The 21,776-nt window shown below is 34.8% G+C and overlaps 2 protein-coding genes and 1 long non-coding RNA gene across 12 annotated transcripts; 1 reads left to right on the forward strand and 2 right to left on the reverse strand.

Moving 5' to 3' along the window:
• Positions 1-568: 568 nt before the first annotated feature.
• LOC108126757 (uncharacterized) lies at positions 569-1,291 on the forward strand. 2 transcript variants are annotated; one of them, XM_017243438.3, is made up of 2 exons: positions 569-726; positions 792-1,291. In XM_017243438.3, the coding sequence occupies exons 1-2, from the start codon at positions 693-695 to the stop codon at positions 1,094-1,096; spliced, it is 339 nt and encodes a 112-aa protein (XP_017098927.2). In that variant the 5' UTR covers positions 569-692; the 3' UTR covers positions 1,097-1,291. The 2 variants fall into 2 exon arrangements, with proteins under 2 accessions (XP_017098927.2, XP_017098928.2); XM_017243439.3 differs by having other exon boundaries at positions 575-726; positions 795-1,291.
• Positions 1,292-6,901: 5,610 nt separating this feature from the next.
• Positions 6,902-15,336, reverse strand: LOC108126743 (uncharacterized). Of its 9 annotated transcripts, none has more exons than XR_011441963.1 (11): positions 15,181-15,336; positions 14,010-15,129; positions 13,677-13,740; positions 13,374-13,624; positions 12,714-13,311; positions 11,388-12,662; positions 10,749-11,002; positions 10,088-10,686; positions 8,762-10,036; positions 7,220-8,710; positions 6,902-7,168 (listed from the first exon to the last, which is right to left on the reverse strand). It is a non-coding gene; the product is annotated as an uncharacterized lncRNA (long non-coding RNA). The 9 variants fall into 9 exon arrangements; XR_011441962.1 differs by having other exon boundaries at positions 7,220-8,082; positions 8,146-8,710; positions 10,088-11,002; XR_011441964.1 differs by adding an exon at positions 11,055-11,118 and having other exon boundaries at positions 10,088-11,002.
• A 2,814-nt stretch (positions 15,337-18,150) lies between these two features.
• Positions 18,151-18,678, reverse strand: Acp26Ab (Accessory gland protein 26Ab). Its single transcript, XM_017243863.3, has 2 exons — positions 18,523-18,678; positions 18,151-18,470 (listed from the first exon to the last, which is right to left on the reverse strand). Exons 1-2 carry the CDS (start codon positions 18,551-18,553, stop codon positions 18,226-18,228), a joined length of 276 nt encoding a protein of 91 aa, XP_017099352.2. The 5' UTR covers positions 18,554-18,678; the 3' UTR covers positions 18,151-18,225.
• Positions 18,679-21,776: the final 3,098 nt, after the last annotated feature.

Here is a 21,776-nt window from a genome sequence, read left to right on the forward strand (position 1 = left end):
ATGAAATAATATGAATGGTTCTGCATCCTGTTTTTTAAGGAGTTTAATAATATTAATATAATATAATTTATATAATATATAATGTAATGTAATATGAAATAATAAATATGTATTATACAATGCTCTATATTTTATTGGAAGCTTCAAACATGCTAATGTAGGTTTATTTATAAAAAAATAATATATTTTTGTGTATTATTTTTAATATACAATATTTTTTCTAATGACTAACTTTAGGAAGTTAGAGCTCTCCCAGCTTTTATGGATATTAATAAATGGATATGGATTTTTTTTAGGAAAGTAAACGCTGTGTACACAGTTTCCAGTTTGGGCACTTTTAAACAAAGACAAACCCTTGGTTTTTAAATATTTGTATCATGCTGTTAAGGAGAATTTTTTTTATTGTTTTTTTAAATTAAAAACAAAACAAAAAATTAATAAAAAATCTTCAAGGTTCTGGAAAACTTAATACATATTATTTAAATAAAAACCAAAACCAATAAACATTAAACTTTGGACCAAATCGGAACTATAATGAAATTATTTTCCATTTCGGTCACACTTGCCATATCAGTTCTCATGGTCAGCCGTAAATTTAATTGATTCTTGGCCCTCTGATTGCTAATATAGGGAGTTTCCTATAAAAGCGGTCCCAATCTTAGTACCCTGCACACATCAAGTCTACAACGAAAATGAAACTTATTACAGTTTTGGCCTTTGTCTGTGGTAAGTAGAATCCTTGGCCAGGTCAACGAGTGATAAATTAAAAATAGCCTCCGTGATTTTGTTAGTAGCAACGTTTGCTGTCCTTCACGGAGTGTACGGATCTCCGGTGCCGGCCCCGGGTCCTAAACCCAGCCCGGCAGCAGATCCGAAGCCCAAGGCAGACCCCTCACCCGATCCGGTCCGATGGACTCATCCTCCAATCAATCCGAATCCTGACCAAATAACGATTCCTTCGGTGCTTGAATCGAGAGTGAACCCAGGCCCGCAGGGAGGCGATGCCAACTTTGTGGCCCTTTCAGCCAACGCCGATCCTTTGCTTCCAGCTCCAGGAGCCCCAGACCAGAAGATCGAGGAGACCTCGTCGGTCTAAAATGGGGGCTAGATCCCCGGAATGCGCAGCAGCAAAGTCACAAAGGAGTCTGGACACGCACACAAGAAAGACACACACACGAATATAATATTATATAATATTTGATGCATGTATGTACGCACTTATATATTCCAACATCCAGCATGGGCATTAATAAAATTGCTAAAAAAAAAAAAAAAACAATTTTTAGAAGGGTTTTATATAATCCATGTCTCTGGATCCCCTAAAAAGATAGAAGAAAAAGAAGATAGTCATTGTCTTTTTCTAAGCCAGCTAAGGTTAACATCTTGGTTTTTTTTAATTTTTGTAATATTTTGTAATATTTACTATCCTACTATTTAGTTCCTACTATCTTACACCAGTTTTCTTGTTATTGTCACAATTTAAGAGCAAATCAATATTTACAAACTGGGGTCGCCCGGCACAACAGTCACCTGACATCGACACCGGTCGACAAAAAGGCCAGCAAACGGGCAGACCAAGAGCCGGCGACCGGATTTGAGCAAAAAAAAACAAGAAAAATGCCATGAATGGGCCAATAGCATGAATGAAGAAAAAAATCGCTTGGAAAGAGGAAGCGACAGCTCCCAAGTTTATCAATGAAGTCACTGTCAGGTTGACGACCAGAAACCCCTCGGCGACCACAAAGACAATGGAATTGGTGCTAACCACCAATGAACAACAAAAAGCCACACGAAAGCTTTACTGATCAATGGACTAGTGGACATGGGGACCTGGGGATAGGGGACAAGCTCACAGGAAATCAGGGCTTCGTATATTCATTGTATATAAATCTGTTAATTTATGGCATAATATATTTTTTTGACCCTGCCGCAGATCGTAAAGCTTATCTATGGACAATGTTGAGACGGCAATTTACATGTTAACACATGGTGAATATCAAAATGCCTCAATGACTGACAAATTGGCAAAGTCGACAAAAATGCTGTGAATGGGCCAAGTCATTGATAGCCACGATGAGTAGACTTTAAGCCGCATGGGAAAGTGATTCTTTGAGAACTTCCCAATTTAAATAGAATCGTTACCAGCTAGGCTAGAAAGTAACCTTGCCATATTTTATTCAAATCACACTTCTGTTCTCAAGGTTTTTGTTTAATACCTGCGACGACATTCCCTTACATGTATTAACGCATAAAACGCATAAGATAAAAACTTTAAGACCACTTTTAACCATAAAGTTTATTGAAGTTCTTTTATTAAACAGTTGGTCCTAGAATAGGATAGGGCCTTTGTTTGTGTAAATGAAACCATTCAATCTTTTTTTTGACGGCCGCCATAATTCCATAACCAACAAGAGCCACGAGTTGGATTATTAAATATGCAACACATCCAATAACATAAGAACCTAAAGCGGCGATCCCCATCTCGAGTAACAGAAAACCTTAAATTGCTAAACTAGTAATACGTAAACCATTTTAAAATAAATATTCATGGCAATTTGCTGATTCGTTACCCACAAAGGTGTGAATTATTCGTTTAATCCACCAATAATTCCCTGATCTAAAAACCTCAATTTGTGAAACCACCAATTAGTGAATACACTTAATTTGGCAACACCACAAATTCACAAACATAGTCATTCCATGTTCATCCAAAACGAGCAAAGGAAATCCACTTTAGGGCAGAGCCGAAGTTCATATACTTTTGCTTTAATTTAAAAAAAAAAATTCAAGAAAATTCCTTTATCAATATAGTATATTTTTATATTTTATAAAACGTATAGTCGTTTTTATTAATGATATTAATTTGGAAAAAAATCAAAACCTTTTGTATTAAAATACATCATTTTGGACATGTATGGTGAACTATTTCATATTCATAAATAAGACAGATGCTGCCAAACGTTTTTCCACAAGTCTAAAAAAAACCATTTTGATCCAATTAAATCAATAATTATTATATATAATTTTTAAATAATTTTCCCTTTTTTTCTCACTCAAAAAATGTGTCAAATAATACATCAAAGCGGCATAATTATAGGCAAAACAAAACCCACTTAATTATATTACCATCAGCAGAATATGGAAACAACAGTGAGAGGCGTAGACGAAAACTCGCTGGCTTTATTAAAAAAATGGGGATTCAACAAAAAAACAAAAAGCAGCGGCACAAAAAGCAGCTGCCAGAACATTAATTTATAATTATTTGGGGTACCATCAAAGGGTTAATCATAACAAGTGGCACTCGTGTGGGAGCACAAAAATGAAAATGGAAAGTTTGGACAACGTGATTAGAAGCTAGAAATATACCCTATTGTTAAAGGTTGTACATATATATGTTTTGGTTTTGCATTTAGAGAAAAAGACTATGCATTTTTAGTACTCATGGTCAATATAGTCAAAAGAATTCGTATAATAAATATTTTCTTAGAAAGGGTATTGAGTTTACCCCTCCTTTGAAGCGAAGCTCGAAGCCATCTGCCCCTATTTTTTGGGGAGAAAAACAAATTTGAAATTAATTTTTCTAGCTGTGGGTGTTCAACACACACTTGAGATGTGGATATAAAAATACAGACTTGGCACATTCAAACGTCGACATTTACGTTCTCCTGTCACCAGTCGCCCGTCTCATTAGAGTTAATCAAAACTGAATACTTTAATCAAAGTGGTTTGATTGCAAATCGTTTTCACTCACACTTTCAGGTTTTCGCTTTCAATTCAATTGATTGTGAAGCAAATAGGGGCTAGGTAGGGGGAATTGCGCCAACCTAGACAACAACAACGTCAAAATTAATTTGAAGAAATTAGCAAAACGTGAAACCGCATACTCAACCAGCCACAATCGGCGATAAAAAACGGCCTGCACGAGACATTCGTGGGATAAAAATCAAAGAGCCAGGGAATTTGAGAATTTCCAAAAGATTGGGCAGATGCTCAATTTCACCAATTCAACGTCTAAGGCTATGTGTCTGTGTCAGAGGTCGTGACTTATCAATTTGCGATTGTTTAAACAATTAAAGTTCGCCCACGCACAATCCTTGGGCTTGGCGACGTGACCTGGGTGGCTCAAGTAAGGCAATTAACTGATTAACCACGTCGTTTATTAGTTCTGCAGGGCACAAATTTGTGGCCCAAATAATCCGACTCGAATCAACGAAAACAAGTGCAGAAGCTAATTAATTAGATACATCTCTAACGAGAGAAGTAGAGAAAAACTTCCTTGCTAAGTCAGCTAACAAATTGACGTACCGAAAAGATAGTGATGATATAATCCATATTTTACTTTTTTTCCCCAAATAAATTTAAGTTTATTTAAGTTTATTTAAGAGTTTAAAGGCTAATTTTTTTAAATAATTATCTGGGAAACCTAAGACTTGAGATTCATGAAAATTATCATATCATCAACAACAACATCCGCTGGTAGTTTAACAAACGTTAACAAATGAGATTTGATTGTTTATTGTGGCGGCCGAATAAAAGATATTTTTGCTTCTGTGTGTGATTTTATTTTTGTGGATTTTTCGTGTTTATTTTGCGGCCAACATTAACGAGCGGAAATCAGTTATTGATAAGCATCGGCAAATGACAAATTAATTGAAAGCCTTTGTGTTGAATCATCGGCCCATGTGTGGTTGGCAGTTTCAATGGCAAAGGATGGCTCGACTCAATCAAATTAATGAACTGCCATGGGTGGCCAATGGCCATGATTGGTTAAGGGCTCAAAACGCTTCTGTAATCTATATGTGGCAAGCCTCTTTAAAGTAATTAAAATTTAATTCCGCCTTCCCTCCTCCGAATCTTAATGCTATTTAATCTCTCTGCACGAGACTCGAGTCAACAGCGAACACCTGGCCGAGTTCGAAACACTTCAATATGTACGGGCACTCGAACTGCCGAGTGGAAACTACTTAGCCAACACTTGCCCTGAGCACTGAGTTGGTCATCCTCCAAATGACTTTTGCATCGATTGGCTAAGGACAATAGACCAAAAACAAAAAAAGAAGTCGCATTTGTTGCGCCGCAGGACAGGAAACGGAAGTGAGAAACAATCGATTCGCCTTGACCGAACCAGGACCTCCTGCGGCATCCTACATACTACCAACTGAAGTGAACTCAACTCCATGAATGAATCCCGAAAAAACAGCTAGAAGGAGAATACTCCTAAATACATTTCCATTTATTGTTTATTTGAAAACGTTTTATCTCAAGCTGGGAATTCATTCATCTGCCGTTTGACTTTCCGGCTCTTTCGCCTTATACAATTTCTTGGCTTTTGTTTAAATTTGTTAATGAAAAATTGTCTTTACCTTGTCTTGCTAGCAAGCTGCTTTTTAGGAAAATATTCTCTAGTTCCCTGAGCATCAAATATGCAAATATTACTTTTTAAGTTTAATTGTCTGTTGTCAACGAATTTGTTTACTTGAAGACCCAGAAGGGAGATAAGTTGCTAAAAGTCATTATTTTCGTTTACCATGTCCTATTTATAAATGAGTTTTTTATTGTATCTTCCTATGCTACACAAATGTCTTTAAGCTTCCTAGAATTCCGAAGGAGTATCCCTTATTTATGTCTTACACTGTAAATAATATGTTATCGCTATTTAAATTAGTGGAAGTCTTAGAAACTCTAGGGTTTTTATTATTTTATTAAACTAATTCTTCTGAAATATTCGTTATCTTTTATTTACTAAACATTATTTTCATATTTAAGTTAAGTGTAACGAACCCCTTATTTAAACGCAGATTTGAACCCTTTGTACTTCCATATTGTATTACTTATCAACGAAAAGCTTCAATATTTGCCAGTTGAATAAACACAATGGTGTTTGCTTAGCTGCAAAGCTGATTTAGATAAGATTTGATCCAGTACATCCTGTTTGACTTGGATACCCCTGATTTTCTAGCAACAGCGGCTCACCAATCATTAATATATGAAGATATAATGACATCTATTTTAAGTAGTATTACGCCACATGAGCAGTTTCTAGAAGGTAAAATTAGGTTCTTACTTGTTTAAAAAAAAAGATGATAGGGAAATAATATACATAAACTGAAAGGTGTGTTTTTACGACTATGATTATATTTCAGGTTATTTGATTACGTGACAGTTTTCTTTAATATGTCTCGTAAAATTACGCAGGCAGTAAAAATTGTAATTGCTGGATTTGTACATTCTTAAGTTTGTCTGTCTCTTTATGTAAATTATGTTAACATAATTAATAGCTCAAGACGCAATAAGAAAAATACACTTCTAGTACGTTAATATTTATTTGAACTATCCATGCTTTCCATTTTGGTTAATAAATATTTACCAGCTTCGGTATCATTTGTATTATGTTTCCTTTCCATTTTAGGTCCATCAGACCCAACCCTTTCAATCGTCGACCATAAAACTGATACTAAGTGTTGAGCTAACAAAGTGAGTGCCATAAATTACAGATATATCGAGAATTCGAGAAGCAGCGCCCAGAGATGCAAACCCATATCCCAAAATTCAAAAGTATTCATAAGTCCGTTAAATGAAATGCATTCAAGCTGCGAAGTGACCAGCGGCGTCTGGACCATTTAAAACTCATGAAACGCGACACTTTTACCTTAGAATGGATTCCGGTTAATGCAACCTTTTCTATCCCTACTCTGCATAAAAATTGGGCCAGTAGAAAATGATGGCGACAGGTAGCCTGGCGACAAACAGGTAACAGAAATCTACAGGCATTCGTAGTTCTTTGTAAGTGACGTGGAACGTGGTTTGGAAGACGTTTCTGAAGAAGTTCGACCACAAGGCGCCGCAATTATTTACAAAAGTTCTACTGCGAAATCCTCACTCTGTGTCAAAGCTAAACATATTTTATAGTCGGATTTTTATTTTCCAAAGAGGGAAATACATACAGAAATTAAACAATTAATCTATGGGCGGGGTACTAGGGGGGGAAAAGTTGTCTTTCTTATGACGGGTCGTTTAGTTGGATCCACAGGATCATTTTTGGGTGGACTTTCATATTTGGGTGGACTATCATTTTTGGGTGGACTATCATTTTTGGGTGGACTATCATTTTTGGGTGGACTATCATTTTTGGGTTGTGAAGCACCCAGTGCTACACAGACTGCAAACACTGGAAGCAAAACATTATTTAAAAAGTCTGTGGCTTACAATGAAAACTTACGTATAAATATAGCAAAAAACGCAGAGAACCTCATCTTAAAAGAGATGATCTTATAAAAGTTTGACGCTAAATGGTTTGCTTTTATAGACTATTCGAGGTTATGTAATCAGTTCCCAATTACTTCAGCTTGACTTTTACATTTAAAGATTGTAATATAATTATTTCACCTAGTTGTTGTTTTAAGATTTTTTTGATAAGCTTTTTTTATTTATTTAATTTAAGCATACAGTACTACATTAACTACTATGACAGGCGAAGCATTTTGGGAAATCACTTTGGACAGCAGTACACGAGGTGGCAAACTGCGTGCCTTAGAGGGCGCATAAGGACTTTATATATAGATACAGCCGAAGAATTAAACATTTTCTGTGTGCGTCCGATCGAATATAATAATTGAAAGGTGTTGCTTTAATTATATAATTTTAGAAATTTAGAAATTTTGTTAACTTTGAACCAAGTTCGGTTCACAACATTAGGGCTGGAGAGCAATTAAAACCATCCCGATCCGACTCATTCAAAAGGTCTTCAAGAAATACGATGTACAGCATTTAAAAATTGAAAATTAGTCTAGGTTGTCTATCTGGTTGTCTGTTTGATTTATTAAAATTAAATTCAGGAAAAAAATTGTAAAGCTTGTTAATGAAATGTGAGAAGTTTTTTTTTTTTAATTTTGGCATCAAAACAAACTTTAACTGCGTGGGTATTGGATCTGGGTATCTCCATGTTAAATCGTTTAGTTATATCTCTTTTAGTCTCTCAGATACATGTGTTCGTACGGACGGACGGACAGACCGACAGACGGACAGTCGGTCTATATCCTATATATACTACCATCTTTGGTAATTTTGATTGGTTTTGGTTTTCTAAAAAAAATTGTATAACAGTCGGCTAACTATATCCGATATGTGATTTATATCCGATCTTACCCGAAGTTAGTTTTCTTTTCTGGTTTTAAATTTATATTGGAAGTCTTAAGGAACAAGCCTGTATAAAGAAAAGTGGCTTATGTAGTAACCAAAGTTTTGGAAACATTTTAAATACATTTTGGCAAAAGCTGTATATTGTATATATTTCACTTGTATTTCATAAAAAACTCACAAGTTTTAAAAGCTAACGTTTAAAATGTTTTTAGTTTAAAAACGTAGAAATATAACACACAACACTAAGAACTTCATCTCTATGCCTTCTATAAGAATTCTTATTCTTATAGGCCACGTGGATTATTCCCACGTGGTGGGAGGGTTGTCCTTGTTACGTTAGGTTGGTTAGGTGGATCATTTTTGGGTGGGCTATCATCATTTTTGGGTGGACTATCATCATTTTTGGGTGGACTATCATCATTTTTGGGTGGACTATCATCATTTTTGGGTCGACTATCATCATTTTTGGGTTTAAGTGGGCTATCATTTTTTGGTGGAATATCATTTTTTGGTGGAATGTCATTTTTGGGTGGTGGAGCACCCACACCTAGTCCTACACAGACTGCAAACACTGGAAACAAAACATTGTTTAAAAATTCTGTGGTTTACAATGAAAACTTACGCATACATATAGCAAAGAACGCAGAGAGCTTCATCTTGAAAGAGGTGATCTTCTTATAAAATTTAGATGCTAAATGGTTTGCTTTTATAGGCTATTCGAGGTTATGTAATCATTCCCAATTAGTTCAGCTTGGCTTTTACATTTAAAGATTGTAATATATTTATTTCCTGGGGATATGGTTCATCGAGTTTTTTGTCTTAATAAATTTTTTATGTTTTTAAGGCGTAGAATTCCGGGACATAACTTTGACAGTACACAAGCAGTACACAAGGTGGCGAACCGCATACTTTGGCGGTTGCCTGAGGACTCTTAATATGGCGGAAGAATTCCAAATTTTCTGTGTGCGTCGGATTTGATATTTTGCTTTATTTATATAATTTTTGTTACAACATTTGCCAAAAGTGTTGGACAATAAAGCTCACAGATAAGATATTTTTCTTCAATCAAATTATGCTTTACAATAAGCGTCGATTAACACCTCAATCATCCCAGTCCAAATCGTTCAAAAATAATTTAAGAACTGATTGATGGGAAATGCAACAGTATTGGGGTTTTTAAAGTTAGATTTTGGTTTGGTTTTCTATGCATTATTTTTTTGGCAATACGACATAACGAATTTCTTATGGATCGGACTGCCATATAACTAAACGATCGGAAGTGACCAAACTTCCGTTTTTTTTGAAGATAGAAGGTTTGAACTTTCTACAGATACAGATATTTTGCCAATTGATCCGACCTATAAGATCCAAAATTCATAAGGATCGGCCGCCTTTATAAATGAACGATTGGAAATCGAGTTTGGTAAAACCACCAGCTTTAGTATTTTTAAATATGAAAGCCTGGGACTTTCTTAAAATTTTATATTTTAATAATTTGTTTTTATTACGAAATTCTCATAAGAATCGGCAAACTATATCCCATATTTGCGATATCGGTTCGGATATATGTATATCCGATCTTAACTGCAAGGGTATGTCATCTCGGCTCCGCTCGAAGCTAGCTTTCCCTTGTTTTAATATTAAATCTTTTACTTGTAGTTACAATGATATTTTATAAAAAAAATCGCAAGTTATAAGTGAAAAACTAACGAAAAAAAGGAAGAACGCAGCACTGAAAACCTCATCTTAAGGAGAATGTCTTCTTAAAGACCTCTAGTGTACGGTGGTGGGTTGTACTGGGAAGATCTGAATGGTTTTGGATAAGGATCATTTTTGGGTGGATTTTCATCATTTTTCGGTGGTGACGCCACACCCAGTCCTATACAGACTGCAAACACTGGAAACAAAACATTTTTAAAAAAGTCAGTGGTTTACACGGAAAACGTACATAGAAATGTAGCAAAGAACGTTGGAAGCCTCATATTGAAGGGGCTGATCTTGTTATGAAAGTCTAATTCTAAATGGTTTGCTTTTATAGACTGTTTGAAAACTTTATTTAAGCATTTTTAATTAGTTCGGCTTGACATTAAATTCAAAAGTTTGTTTTACCAGGTTGTGGTTCTTAAATTAAAAAAGAAGGGAAAGCTTACATGGGCGGAGCCAAATTTAATATACCCTTGCAGTTAAAATCGTATATATACAGCAAATGTAGGATAATGTATGTATATATAAATATCTATTATTTTAATATATTTATTTATATTTACAATAATTATTTAAAAAAAAGTCTCAAGCTTTTATCTTTTAAAATACGAAAGTTACCGTACCAAAAACAACAAAATACCAAAGTAAAAAATACCATTTTCGATATAGCAGCTATAATATTGGTCGGCTAATTCTGATGATGTTTGGAAGATCGAATTTATTGACCAAAAATATAATCTGTAGGAAATTCCAACTTTTTATGGGGTCATTATTTCATCGTTATGGGGTCATCATTTTCGAGCGTACAGTTATATGGCAGCTGTAGGATACAGTCCGAAAATCCTAAAACCATTATTCATTGAATAATTTATTGAAATCAGATGTAGAACCTAGTTTATGTTCACATTAGAAAATAATATTTTCAAGTTATACAAAATCTCAAAGTAGGTAAAATTTTTTTATAAAAACTATATTTTTTATTTTAAAAGTTTGTGTGATTTCTTTCATTGATTCGTTTTCTTTGTTGTAAGCCCATATTTTTCGATCCATTTTTGTGGAAATGTAAATGGTCGATCATCCCCATAACCTTCGGGTGTTGTCCAGTTATTTGGTGGCCAGTGACTCCGCGCCTCACTTCGTCCTATGTAGACTACATACACTGAAAACAAAATATTGCCTATCAACTCTGCAACTTTAAATAAAAAACTTACGATACAATATAGCGCACAACACTGGGAACTTCATCGTAAAGAAACTTATTTTCTTATGGTTTGTCTATATGGACAGTTTCATATTATATAAAATATCTTAATTAGTCAGACTTGACATTTAGTTTTGAATGACATGGAAAATAAAACGTGAATCACAATATTAAATTTTTAGAATTTGAGAGTCGTAACTGCCTTCTTTATACATAAATTCGAGGGGTTTCTTAAAACATTATTTTATGAGACATTTTAATTCAATATTCCCTTGTAGAGGGTTTTATAATTTTGGTCAAAAGTGTGCAAAGCAGTGAAGACAGTTCATCAATGAAAACTTACGCATAAATATAGCAAAGAACGCAGAGAGCTTCATCTTGAAAGAGGTGATCTTCTTATAAAATTAAGATGCTAAATGGTTTGCTTTTATAGGCTATTCGAGGTTATGTAATCATTCCCAATTAGTTCAGCTTGGCTTTTACATTTAAAGATTGTAATATATTTATTTCCTGGGGATATGGTTCATCGAGTTTTTTGTCTTAATAAATTTTTTATGTTTTTAAGGCGTAGAATTTCGGGACATAACTTTGACAGTACACAAGCAGTACACAAGGTGGCGAACCGCATGCTTTGGCGGTTGCCTGAGGACTCTTAATATGGCGGAAGAATTCCAAATTTTCTGTGTGCGTCGGATTTGATATTTTGCTTTATTTATATAATTTTTGTTACAACATTTGCCAAAAGTGTTGGACAATAAAGCTCACAGATAAGATATTTTTCTTCAATCAAATTATACTTTACAATAAGCGTCGATTAACACCTCAATCATCCCAGTCCAAATCGTTCAAAAATAATTTAAGAACTGATTGATGGGAAATGCAACAGTATTGGGGTTTTTAAAGTTAGATTTTGGTTTGGTTTTCTATGCATTATTTTTTTGGCAATACGACATAACGAATTTCTTATGGATCGGACTGCCATATAACTAAACGATCGGAAGTGACCAAACTTCCGTTTTTTTTGAAGATAGAAGGTTTGAACTTTCTACAGATACAGATATTTTGCCAATTGATCCGACCTATAAGATCCAAAATTCATAAGGATCGGCCGCCTTTATAAATGAACGATTGGAAATCGAGTTTGGTAAAACCACCAGCTTTAGTATTTTTAAATATGAAAGCCTGGGACTTTCTTAAAATTTTATATTTTAATAATTTGTTTTTATTACGAAATTCTCATAAGAATCGGCAAACTATATCCCATATTTGCGATATCGGTTCGGATATATGTATATCCGATCTTAACTGCAAGGGTATGTCATCTCGGCTCCGCTCGAAGCTAGCTTTCCCTTGTTTTAATATTAAATCTTTTACTTGTAGTTACAATGATATTTTATAAAAAAAATCGCAAGTTATAAGTGAAAAACTAACGAAAAAAAGGAAGAACGCAGCACTGAAAACCTCATCTTAACGAGAATGTCTTCTTAAAGACCTCTAGTGTACGGTGGTGGGTTGTACTGGGAAGATCTGAATGGTTTTGGATAAGGATCATTTTTGGGTGGATTTTCATCATTTTTCGGTGGTGACGCCACACCCAGTCCTATACAGACTGCAAACACTGGAAACAAAACATTTTTAAAAAAGTCAGTGGTTTACACGGAAAACGTACATAGAAATGTAGCAAAGAACGTTGGAAGCCTCATATTGAAGGGGCTGATCTTGTTATGAAAGTCTAATTCTAAATGGTTTGCTTATATAGACTGTTTGAAAACTTTATTTAAGCATTTTTAATTAGTTCGGCTTGACATTAAATTCAAAAGTTTGTTTTACCAGGTTGTGGTTCTTAAATTAAAAAAGAAGGGAAAGCTTACATGGGCGGAGCCAAATTTGATATACCCTTGCAGTTAAAATCGGATACATACAGCAAATGTAGGATAATGTATGTATATATAAATATCTATTATTTTAATATATTTATTTATATTTACAATAATTATTTAAAAAAAGTCTCAAGCTTTTATCTTTTAAAATACGAAAGTTACCGTACCAAAAACAACAAAATACCAAAGTAAAAAATACCATTTTCGATATAGCAGCTATAATATTGGTCGGCTAATTCTGATGATGTTTGGAAGATCGAATTTATTGACCAAAAATATAATCTGTAGGAAATTCCAACTTTTTATGGGGTCATTATTTCATCGTTATGGGGTCATCATTTTCGAGCGTACAGTTATATGGCAGCTGTAGGATACAGTCCGAAAATCCTAAAACCATTATTCATTGAATAATTTATTGAAATCAGATGTAGAACCTAGTTTATGTTCACATTAGAAAATAATATTTTCAAGTTATACAAAATCTCAAAGTAGGTAAAATTGTTTTATAAAAACTTTATTTCATATTTTAAAAGTTTGTGTGCTTTCTTTCATTGATTCGTTTTCTTTGTTGTACGCCCAAGTTTTTCGATCCATGCTGGAAATGTATATGTTCGAAAATCCCCATAACCTTCGGGTGGTGTCCAGTTATTTGGTGGCCAGTGACTCCGCGCCTCACTCCGTCCTATGTAGACTACATACACTGAAAACCAAATATTGCCTATCAACTCTGCAACTTTAAATAAAAAACTTACGATACAATATAGTGCACAACACTGGGAACTTCATCGTAAAGAAACTTATTTTCTTATGGTTTGTCTATATGGACAGTTTCATATTATATAAAATATCTTAATTAGTCAGACTTGACATTTAGTTTTGAATGACATGGAAAATAAAACGTGAATCACAATATTAAATTTTTAGAATTTGAGAGTCGTAACTGCCTTCTTTATACATAAATTCGAGGGGTTTCTTAAAACATTATTTTATGAGACATTTTAATTCAATATTCCCTTGTAGAGGGTTTTATAATTTTGGTCAAAAGTGTGCAAAGCAGTGAAGACATTTCATCAATGAAAACTTACGCATAAATATAGCAAAGAACGCAGAGAGCTTCATCTTGAAAGAGGTGATCTTCTTATAAAATTAAGATGCTAAATGGTTTGCTTTTATAGGCTATTCGAGGTTATGTAATCATTCCCAATTAGTTCAGCTTGGCTTTTACATTTAAAGATTGTAATATATTTATTTCCTGGGGATATGGTTCATCGAGTTTTTTGTCTTAATAAATTTTTTATGTTTTTAAGGCGTAGAATTTCCGGACATAACTTTGACAGTACACAAGCAGTACACAAGGTGGCGAACCGCATGCTTTGGCGGTTGCCTGAGGACTCTTAATATGGCGGAAGAATTCCAAATTTTCTGTGTGCGTCGGATTTGATATTTTGCTTTATTTATATAATTTTTGTTACAACATTTGCCAAAAGTGTTGGACAATAAAGCTCACAGATAAGATATTTTTCTTCAATCAAATTATACTTTACAATAAGCGTCGATTAACACCTCAATCATCCCAGTCCAAATCGTTCAAAAATAATTTAAGAACTGATTGATGGGAAATGCAACAGTATTGGGGTTTTTAAAGTTAGATTTTGGTTTGGTTTTCTATGCATTATCTTTTTGGCAATACGACATAACGAATTTCTTATGGATCGGACTGCCATATAACTAAACGATCCACCAGCTTTAGTATTTTTAAATATGAAAGCCTGGGACTTTCTTAAAATTTTATATTTTAATAATTTGTTTTTATTACGAAATTCTCATAAGAATCGGCAAACTATATCCCATATTTGCGATATCGGTTCGGATATATGTATATCCGATCTTAACTGCAAGGGTATGTCATCTCGGCTCCGCTCGAAGCTAGCTTTCCCTTGTTTTAATATTAAATCTTTTACTTGTAGTTACAATGATATTTTATAAAAAAAATCGCAAGTTATAAGTGAAAAACTAACGAAAAAAAGGAAGAACGCAGCACTGAAAACCTCATCTTAAGGAGAATGTCTTCTTAAAGACCTCTAGTGTACGGTGGTGGGTTGTACTGGGAAGATCTGAATGGTTTTGGATAAGGATCATTTTTGGGTGGATTTTCATCATTTTTCGGTGGTGACGCCACACCCAGTCCTATACAGACTGCAAACACTGGAAACAAAACATTTTTAAAAAAGTCAGTGGTTTACACGGAAAACGTACATAGAAATGTAGCAAAGAACGTTGGAAGCCTCATATTGAAGGGGCTGATCTTGTTATGAAAGTCTAATTCTAAATGGTTTGCTTATATAGACTGTTTGAAAACTTTATTTAAGCATTTTTAATTAGTTCGGCTTGACATTAAATTCAAAAGTTTGTTTTACCAGGTTGTGGTTCTTAAATTAAAAAAGAAGGGAAAGCTTACATGGGCGGAGCCAAATTTGATATACCCTTGCAGTTAAAATCGGATATATACAGCAAATGTAGGATAATGTATGTATATATAAATATCTATTATTTTAATATATTTATTTATATTTACAATAATTATTTAAAACAAGAAAGCAAAGCTAACTTCGGGCGGAGCCGAAGTTTATATACCCTTGCAGCTATAACCGGATATATATCGCAAAAATCGGATATAGTTGGCCGATCCTTATGATTACATCATAATAAAACCAATTAATTACAATAAAGAATCTAAAAAAAAGTCCCAAGCTTCTATCTTCAAAAATTCGAAAGTTGATATTTCTACCAAATACCATTTCCGATCGTTCAGTTATATGTCAGCTATAAGATATAGTCAACCGATCGTTATGAAATTTGGTAGATCGGATTGACTGACCAAAAATAGAATGTGTACCAAGTGCCAGCTTTCTATCTTCAAAAACACGAAAGTTGGGTCATTTCCGATCGTTCAGTTATATGGAAGCTATAGGATATAGTCGGCCGATCCTAATGAAATATTGTAGGTCGGATTAACTGACCAAAAATATAATCTGTACCAAGTTCCAGCTTTCTATCTTCAAAAACACGAAAGTTGGGTCATTTCCGATCGTTCAGTTATATGGCAGCTATAAGATATAGTCGGCCGATACTTATGATTATCGTATTATTATAATACGTCGTATTATTTTGCCAAAAATAGCTCTCATGTCAAATTTGAACTCTCTAACTCTAAAAACACCAAAGTTATACCATTTCCGATCAATCAGTTATATGGCAGCTATAGGATATAGTCGGCCGATCCGGGCCGTTCCGACTTATATACTGCGTGCAAAGGAAAGAAGGGTGTGTGCAAAGTTTCAAGACGATAGCTTTAAAACTGAGAGACTAGTTTGCGTAGAAACAGACAGACGGACAGACGGACAGACGGACATGCTCATATCAACTCAGGAGGTGATCCTGATCAAGAATATATATACTTTATAGGGTCGGAGATGTCTCCTTCACTGCGTTGCACACTTTTGGACAAAATTATAATACCCTCTGCAAGGGTATAAAAAAGTCTCAAGCTTTTATCTTTAAAAATACGAAAGTTACCGTACCAAAAACAACAAAATACCAAAGTAAAAAATACCATTTTCGATATAGCAGCTATAATATTGGTCGGCTAATTCTGATGATGTTTGGAAGATCGAATTTATTGACCAAAAATATAATCTGTAGGAAATTCCAACTTTTTATGGGGTCATTATTTCATCGTTATGGGGTCATCATTTTCGAGCGTACAGTTATATGGCAGCTGTAGGATACAGTCCGAAAATCCTAATACCATTATTCATTGAATAATTTATTGAAATCAGATGTAGAACCTAGTTTATGTTCACATTAGAAAATAATATTTTCAAGTTATACAAAATCTCAAAGTAGGTAAAATTTTTTTATAAAAACTATATTTCATATTTTAAAAGTTTGTGTGCTTTGTGTAAGCCCAAGTTTTTCGATCCATTTTTGTGGAAATGTAAATGTTCGATAATCCCCATAACCTTCGGGTGGTGTCCAGTTATTTGGTGGCCAGTGACTCCGCGCCTCACTCCGTCCTATGTAGACTACATACACTGAAAAAAAAATATTGCCTATCAACTCTGCAACTTTAAATAAAAAACTTACGATACAATATAGTGCACAACACTGGGAACTTCATCGTAAAGAAACTTATTTTCTTATGGTTGGCCTATATGGACAGTTTCATATTATATAAAATATCTTAATTAGTCAGACTTGACATTTAGTTTTGAATGACAAGGAAAATAAAACGTGAATCACAATATTAAATTTTTAGAATTTGAGAGTCGTAACTGCCTTCTTTATACATAAATTCGAGGGGTTTCTTAAAACTTTATTTTATGAGACATTTTAATTCAATATTCCCTTGTAGAGGGTTTTATAATTTTGGTCAAAAGTGTGCAAAGCAGTGAAGACAGTGAGACACCTCCGCCCCTATAAAGTATATATTATTGATCAGGATCACCTCCTGAGTTGATATACATCGCCGTCTGAGTCTGTCTGTCTTTCTGTTTCTACGCGAAATAGTCTCTCAGTTTTAAAGCCTATTTAAGACGCCCATTCCTCTGCACCCAGTATATGAGCTGGGATTGGCCGACTATATCCTATGTCTGTCATATAACTGATTGATCAGTAATGCTATAACTTTGGTGTTTTTAGAGTTAGGGAGTTGGGATTTCCTATAAATTCTATTTTTGGAAAAATAATACGACATACCAAATTTCAAAGAACGTGACCGACTATATCTTAAAGCTACCATATAATTTAACGATAAAATATTGTATGTTGTAAATATACCGACTTTTGTATAGCTTGTGACATTTTGAAGATTTTGTATTCTAAGAAATTGGTTTTATATTAAAAATTCTGATGAGGATTGGCCAACTATATCCGATATTAGAGACATATGTATATCCGATTTTAACAGCAAGGGTATATCAACTTTGGCTCCGCCCGAAGTTCCTTTCTAGTTTTATGATCAATTTTTTATCACGTAAATAAATTTGTAAAATACAAATATGGATTGCAAAAAGAATCCAATTGTTTGACCTTTGACAAGCACAGCATTTTTGGCAACTTTGGAGAATATAAAGGTCCAAGAAACTTACTTTTTAATTAATGTTAAGATATACTTCTTTATATATCTCATGTTTCATATGTTAAAGTTACCAAAACAAAATAATGTAATTTCAAACATCGAATTCTATTTAAACTTTTCAAAATATGGGAAAAATAGTTCAAAATTTTGGTTTCGATAATTTAATTTTGGACTTCCGAAAGGCGTTGTTGTAAATTCTTCTGTTCACTCGGACTCATAATCTCAGAGTTGAAATTGGCAAATCGATTGTGAACCATCTTTCCTCCAATATCCTTCACATCGTCCTCAACATTGTAGGTAATAGTCCTGAGCTTTCCGTTGATCATTTTCTGGGTTCTAGAATTTGAGCTAGAATGTATACTGACTAAGGGAGCAGCCTCAGACATTCTCCAGAAGAAAGCCGAAACTAAATTCAAAGTTAAATTGAAGGATACTTAAAAATTTTTAAACAAACTTACGGCAAATGCATATTAGACCAGTGTAGTGCATGATGCGGATTAATTTTTACAACTGAGAGAAATCTAAGGTAATATCGCTCTATATAACAAACGCTTAGCCAATCACATAATTTAGTTTGAAAGTAACCATAGAAAATTGGATTTGTACCGCCCAAGGAGATCATGCCTTTGGAATGTCTTAAGTTTATAAAGACTTTTAAAAGTAATGAATTATCACCATGGGAATCGTATTTTTATCGGGACATTTTCTTTCAACAAATTGTCATCTACCAGACTCTCCCAATTTACTTTTTGAGTCTGATCTCTGATTATTTATCTACCGTATCTGTTTCGATTTGAGTACCAAATAAGGGGCTCCAAGTCATCTTTAAGTATTTTCTTTGCCTCTATATCGGCCAATTGAAACAACTCCTTTAAGGAGAGCTTCTCCTCACGACCCTGACACCTCTTAATATAATTCCTCAAGCTCAAAAACCAAAGCTCTGCCTCTATTATGTTGGTTTGTATCTCCCTTAGTTTTTCATCTAATTCCTTAATGGTCTTCTTTTCACTGACTATGGTTGTATTAAATTTATCCACAGTGGCAAACAACGTGATATATTACCTCAGATATTATTGAAAGTAATTAAATTTAATTTTCCTTAAATGTCACAATTTGAATTAAAATAGGCTTGACATTTAATAAAGATTATTTGTTCGTTGTTTTTTTAATTTTTGGTTTAGATTTTAGTAGACTATGGTACATGTGATGCTAAAAATGTTACAATGGTAAGGAATTCTTGAAGTATGAGTCTTACATATCTTTGTCTAACTTGATCGTGTATTAAAAATCTACATGCAACTTTCTTCACCTAACGTCGCTGAAAATAATAAGCTAATTTAAATTAAAATCATGCTTATAACATTAAGAGAAGCTCGTTAATTAGCCAAAAAATAGATTTATATTTCTTCTTGCTTTGGAGCCTCAAAGCCCTGCAAGTCAAATTAATGTGAGAATCAAAAAAGATTTCGCAGCATTGTCTTGAAATGAAATGAAACTCACAATGAAACCAGACGAATATTTTCAGCAACATCCGCCGTTGTAGCTTGGAACAGAATAAAAAAAAAAACAATCAAATAAAAGTTTCGCCCACATCCACTCCGAATGCAAATGAAGTCTTGCGCCTGCGCACGCGTCAAAATTGAAAGCGGAATCGGCCGTGGGAGTCGGAGAGGGAGTGGGTTAAACGGAGACACGGCCATTTCGTAGGCGAGCGGTCATTCAGTGGCTGGGTCCCCACCAACGCCTTATCGGGTGGGTGTCCACTGCTAATTGATAAAAAAAAAACAAAACATCAAAATTATACACAAGTTGCTCGCATTTTGTCTGATGTTTGGCGCAAAACCTACATTTTTGGACAAAAGCCGTTACTACCTTATGATCATGCCGTTTTTGGGTTTTAATTCTTCTTTTGTATAAGTAAATGCGATTTTTCCTTTTATGAATTGAAATACGCATTTAACAGAATTTAAAATTAAATATATTTAAGCCTATGATGGATGTCGCTTTAACTTCAAGATTTAATTTAAGATATTACCAACCTTCAAAAAGATATCTGATATCTAGAATCTAGACCTTACAAAAACTTGCAATTTTGTCTATTTTTTTTCTTCTCCTCATGAACATCTCAATTAACTAACTTTCGATTTTATTCTTGCATAATGTTGAGACCTCATCTGGCTTGTCAGCATTTCCCACAGACTAGAGACAATGTCTCATTTCTTATTTTGATTGTCGTATGATGAAGATGGCTCAGAATGGTGACTCTGGTTTGGAGCCAGCTTTTCACTGCAGTTTTCGATTTTAATTTCCCATGGCGGAGCTCTGTTGTATCTACCGTGATATCCAACGCTTCATAGAGCTCGGTTTCGGGGCTGGCAAACGCTTTCAGTTGCGTTCGGGAAATGACCCACTTCCGGATTAGCATGCTGCATAGATAGACCACTTTTACTGTCGCTCCATGTGGAAAAGGGACCTAAACAGAAGCCATTGTATGAGGAGAGTGGGGAAAAGGGGAGTTCACCAAAGGGCAGGGCCTAATGATGTACTAGTTACAGAGAGAGAAATCTTTTCAAGTCTTTCTAACCGAATAATTACTTAGATATGATATATAAAATTTATAACCAACCACATGCATATCTCTATAGTGTTCCAGATGACTTTGTATCTGATTTTAGTTGCATATTTTTTTTCTCTGTAAGTATCCACTTGATAAGTACATATGTATGTACATCCGCTGGGTTTCCGCGGAGCACATTGGTGTTGCATGTTTGTTGCATTTAATTGTAATTTATTTGCCAGGCCGGGACATAGAATGGGCTAGCAGAAGAACGGAAGCGAATATTTTCCGGTGGAAACTGACCCAGCCAAAGGGGAAGTCCCTTTCCTACAATATTCATCTTCTGGATGCTTGGATTGATTGTAGGGCTTGTTGAATGGGCTAATGAACTCACGTTTTCCCATTGTGGAAGTGAACCAGACTTAACCCTCTGAGATCCAAACAGAAATACCCCCACATCCTGAAGTATAAATAAGATTGGGTGTTTGGTTAGCTGTGATGTTGGATGGGACCATGCATTAAAAATTATATATTTTGTATTTTCTTGGGGCCTCAAAGGGTTAACCCAGCTGGCATGCCTGTGATGCCTTCGAATATCATCGATTTGCTGCATTACTTAAATGTCTTGGTTCCCTGGTTATTGTCGGCTTTTGCTCAAAAGGCTGAAGTACAATGCGAAGCTCCAGTCGATTGGAATTCAAGTGGAATCCATCGACACAACATCAGCAGCACTTTGCAATCAATCAGCCAACTGAACGCAACCAAGGAAGCCCGATCGAATTGCGGGCTAATTTTGCACAGAACAGCGAAAAGTGCGTCGGAAAAGGCCTCGATTTGCGGCACACTGCGGCGCGGTCCACACAACGATGCTGCAACTTCCTACTAAAGTGCCTACCAACAAGCATACACACCTGGGGCACACCTCGGATGGAGCATCAATCATCCTGCCCCCCAATCAGGTGACCCCACTCGCCGACAGCCGAACGACTACATATTCACACCAAACCTGGCATAATTTCCTCACAAGAGCAGTAGCAGGGCTAATTAGCTCTGGGTCGAGATGCTGCCAGAACCCTACCAGGGAATCCTCCTCCTCATGTGGCCAGAAGCCAGAAACCAGCAGCCAAAGCGGAAATTGTTTATTAAACAAATTCA

Source organism: Drosophila bipectinata, chromosome 2L (assembly GCF_030179905.1).
Source record: "Drosophila bipectinata strain 14024-0381.07 chromosome 2L, DbipHiC1v2, whole genome shotgun sequence".
NCBI classification, from domain to species: Eukaryota; Metazoa; Arthropoda; class Insecta; order Diptera; family Drosophilidae; genus Drosophila; species Drosophila bipectinata.

Bases quoted from the DNA above. Each gene is read 5' to 3' on its own strand.
- Acp26Ab (XM_017243863.3), bottom strand. From the start codon at position 18,553: ATGCACTACACTGGTCTAATATGCATTTGCC. The intron at 18,471-18,522 runs GTAAGTTTGTTT...CTTTGAATTTAG, and splicing joins TGGTCTAATATGCATTTGCC to TTTCGGCTTTCTTCTGGAGA.
- LOC108126757 (XM_017243438.3), top strand. From the start codon at position 693: ATGAAACTTATTACAGTTTTGGCCTTTGTCTGTG. The intron at 727-791 runs GTAAGTAGAATC...TGATTTTGTTAG, and splicing joins AGTTTTGGCCTTTGTCTGTG to TAGCAACGTTTGCTGTCCTT.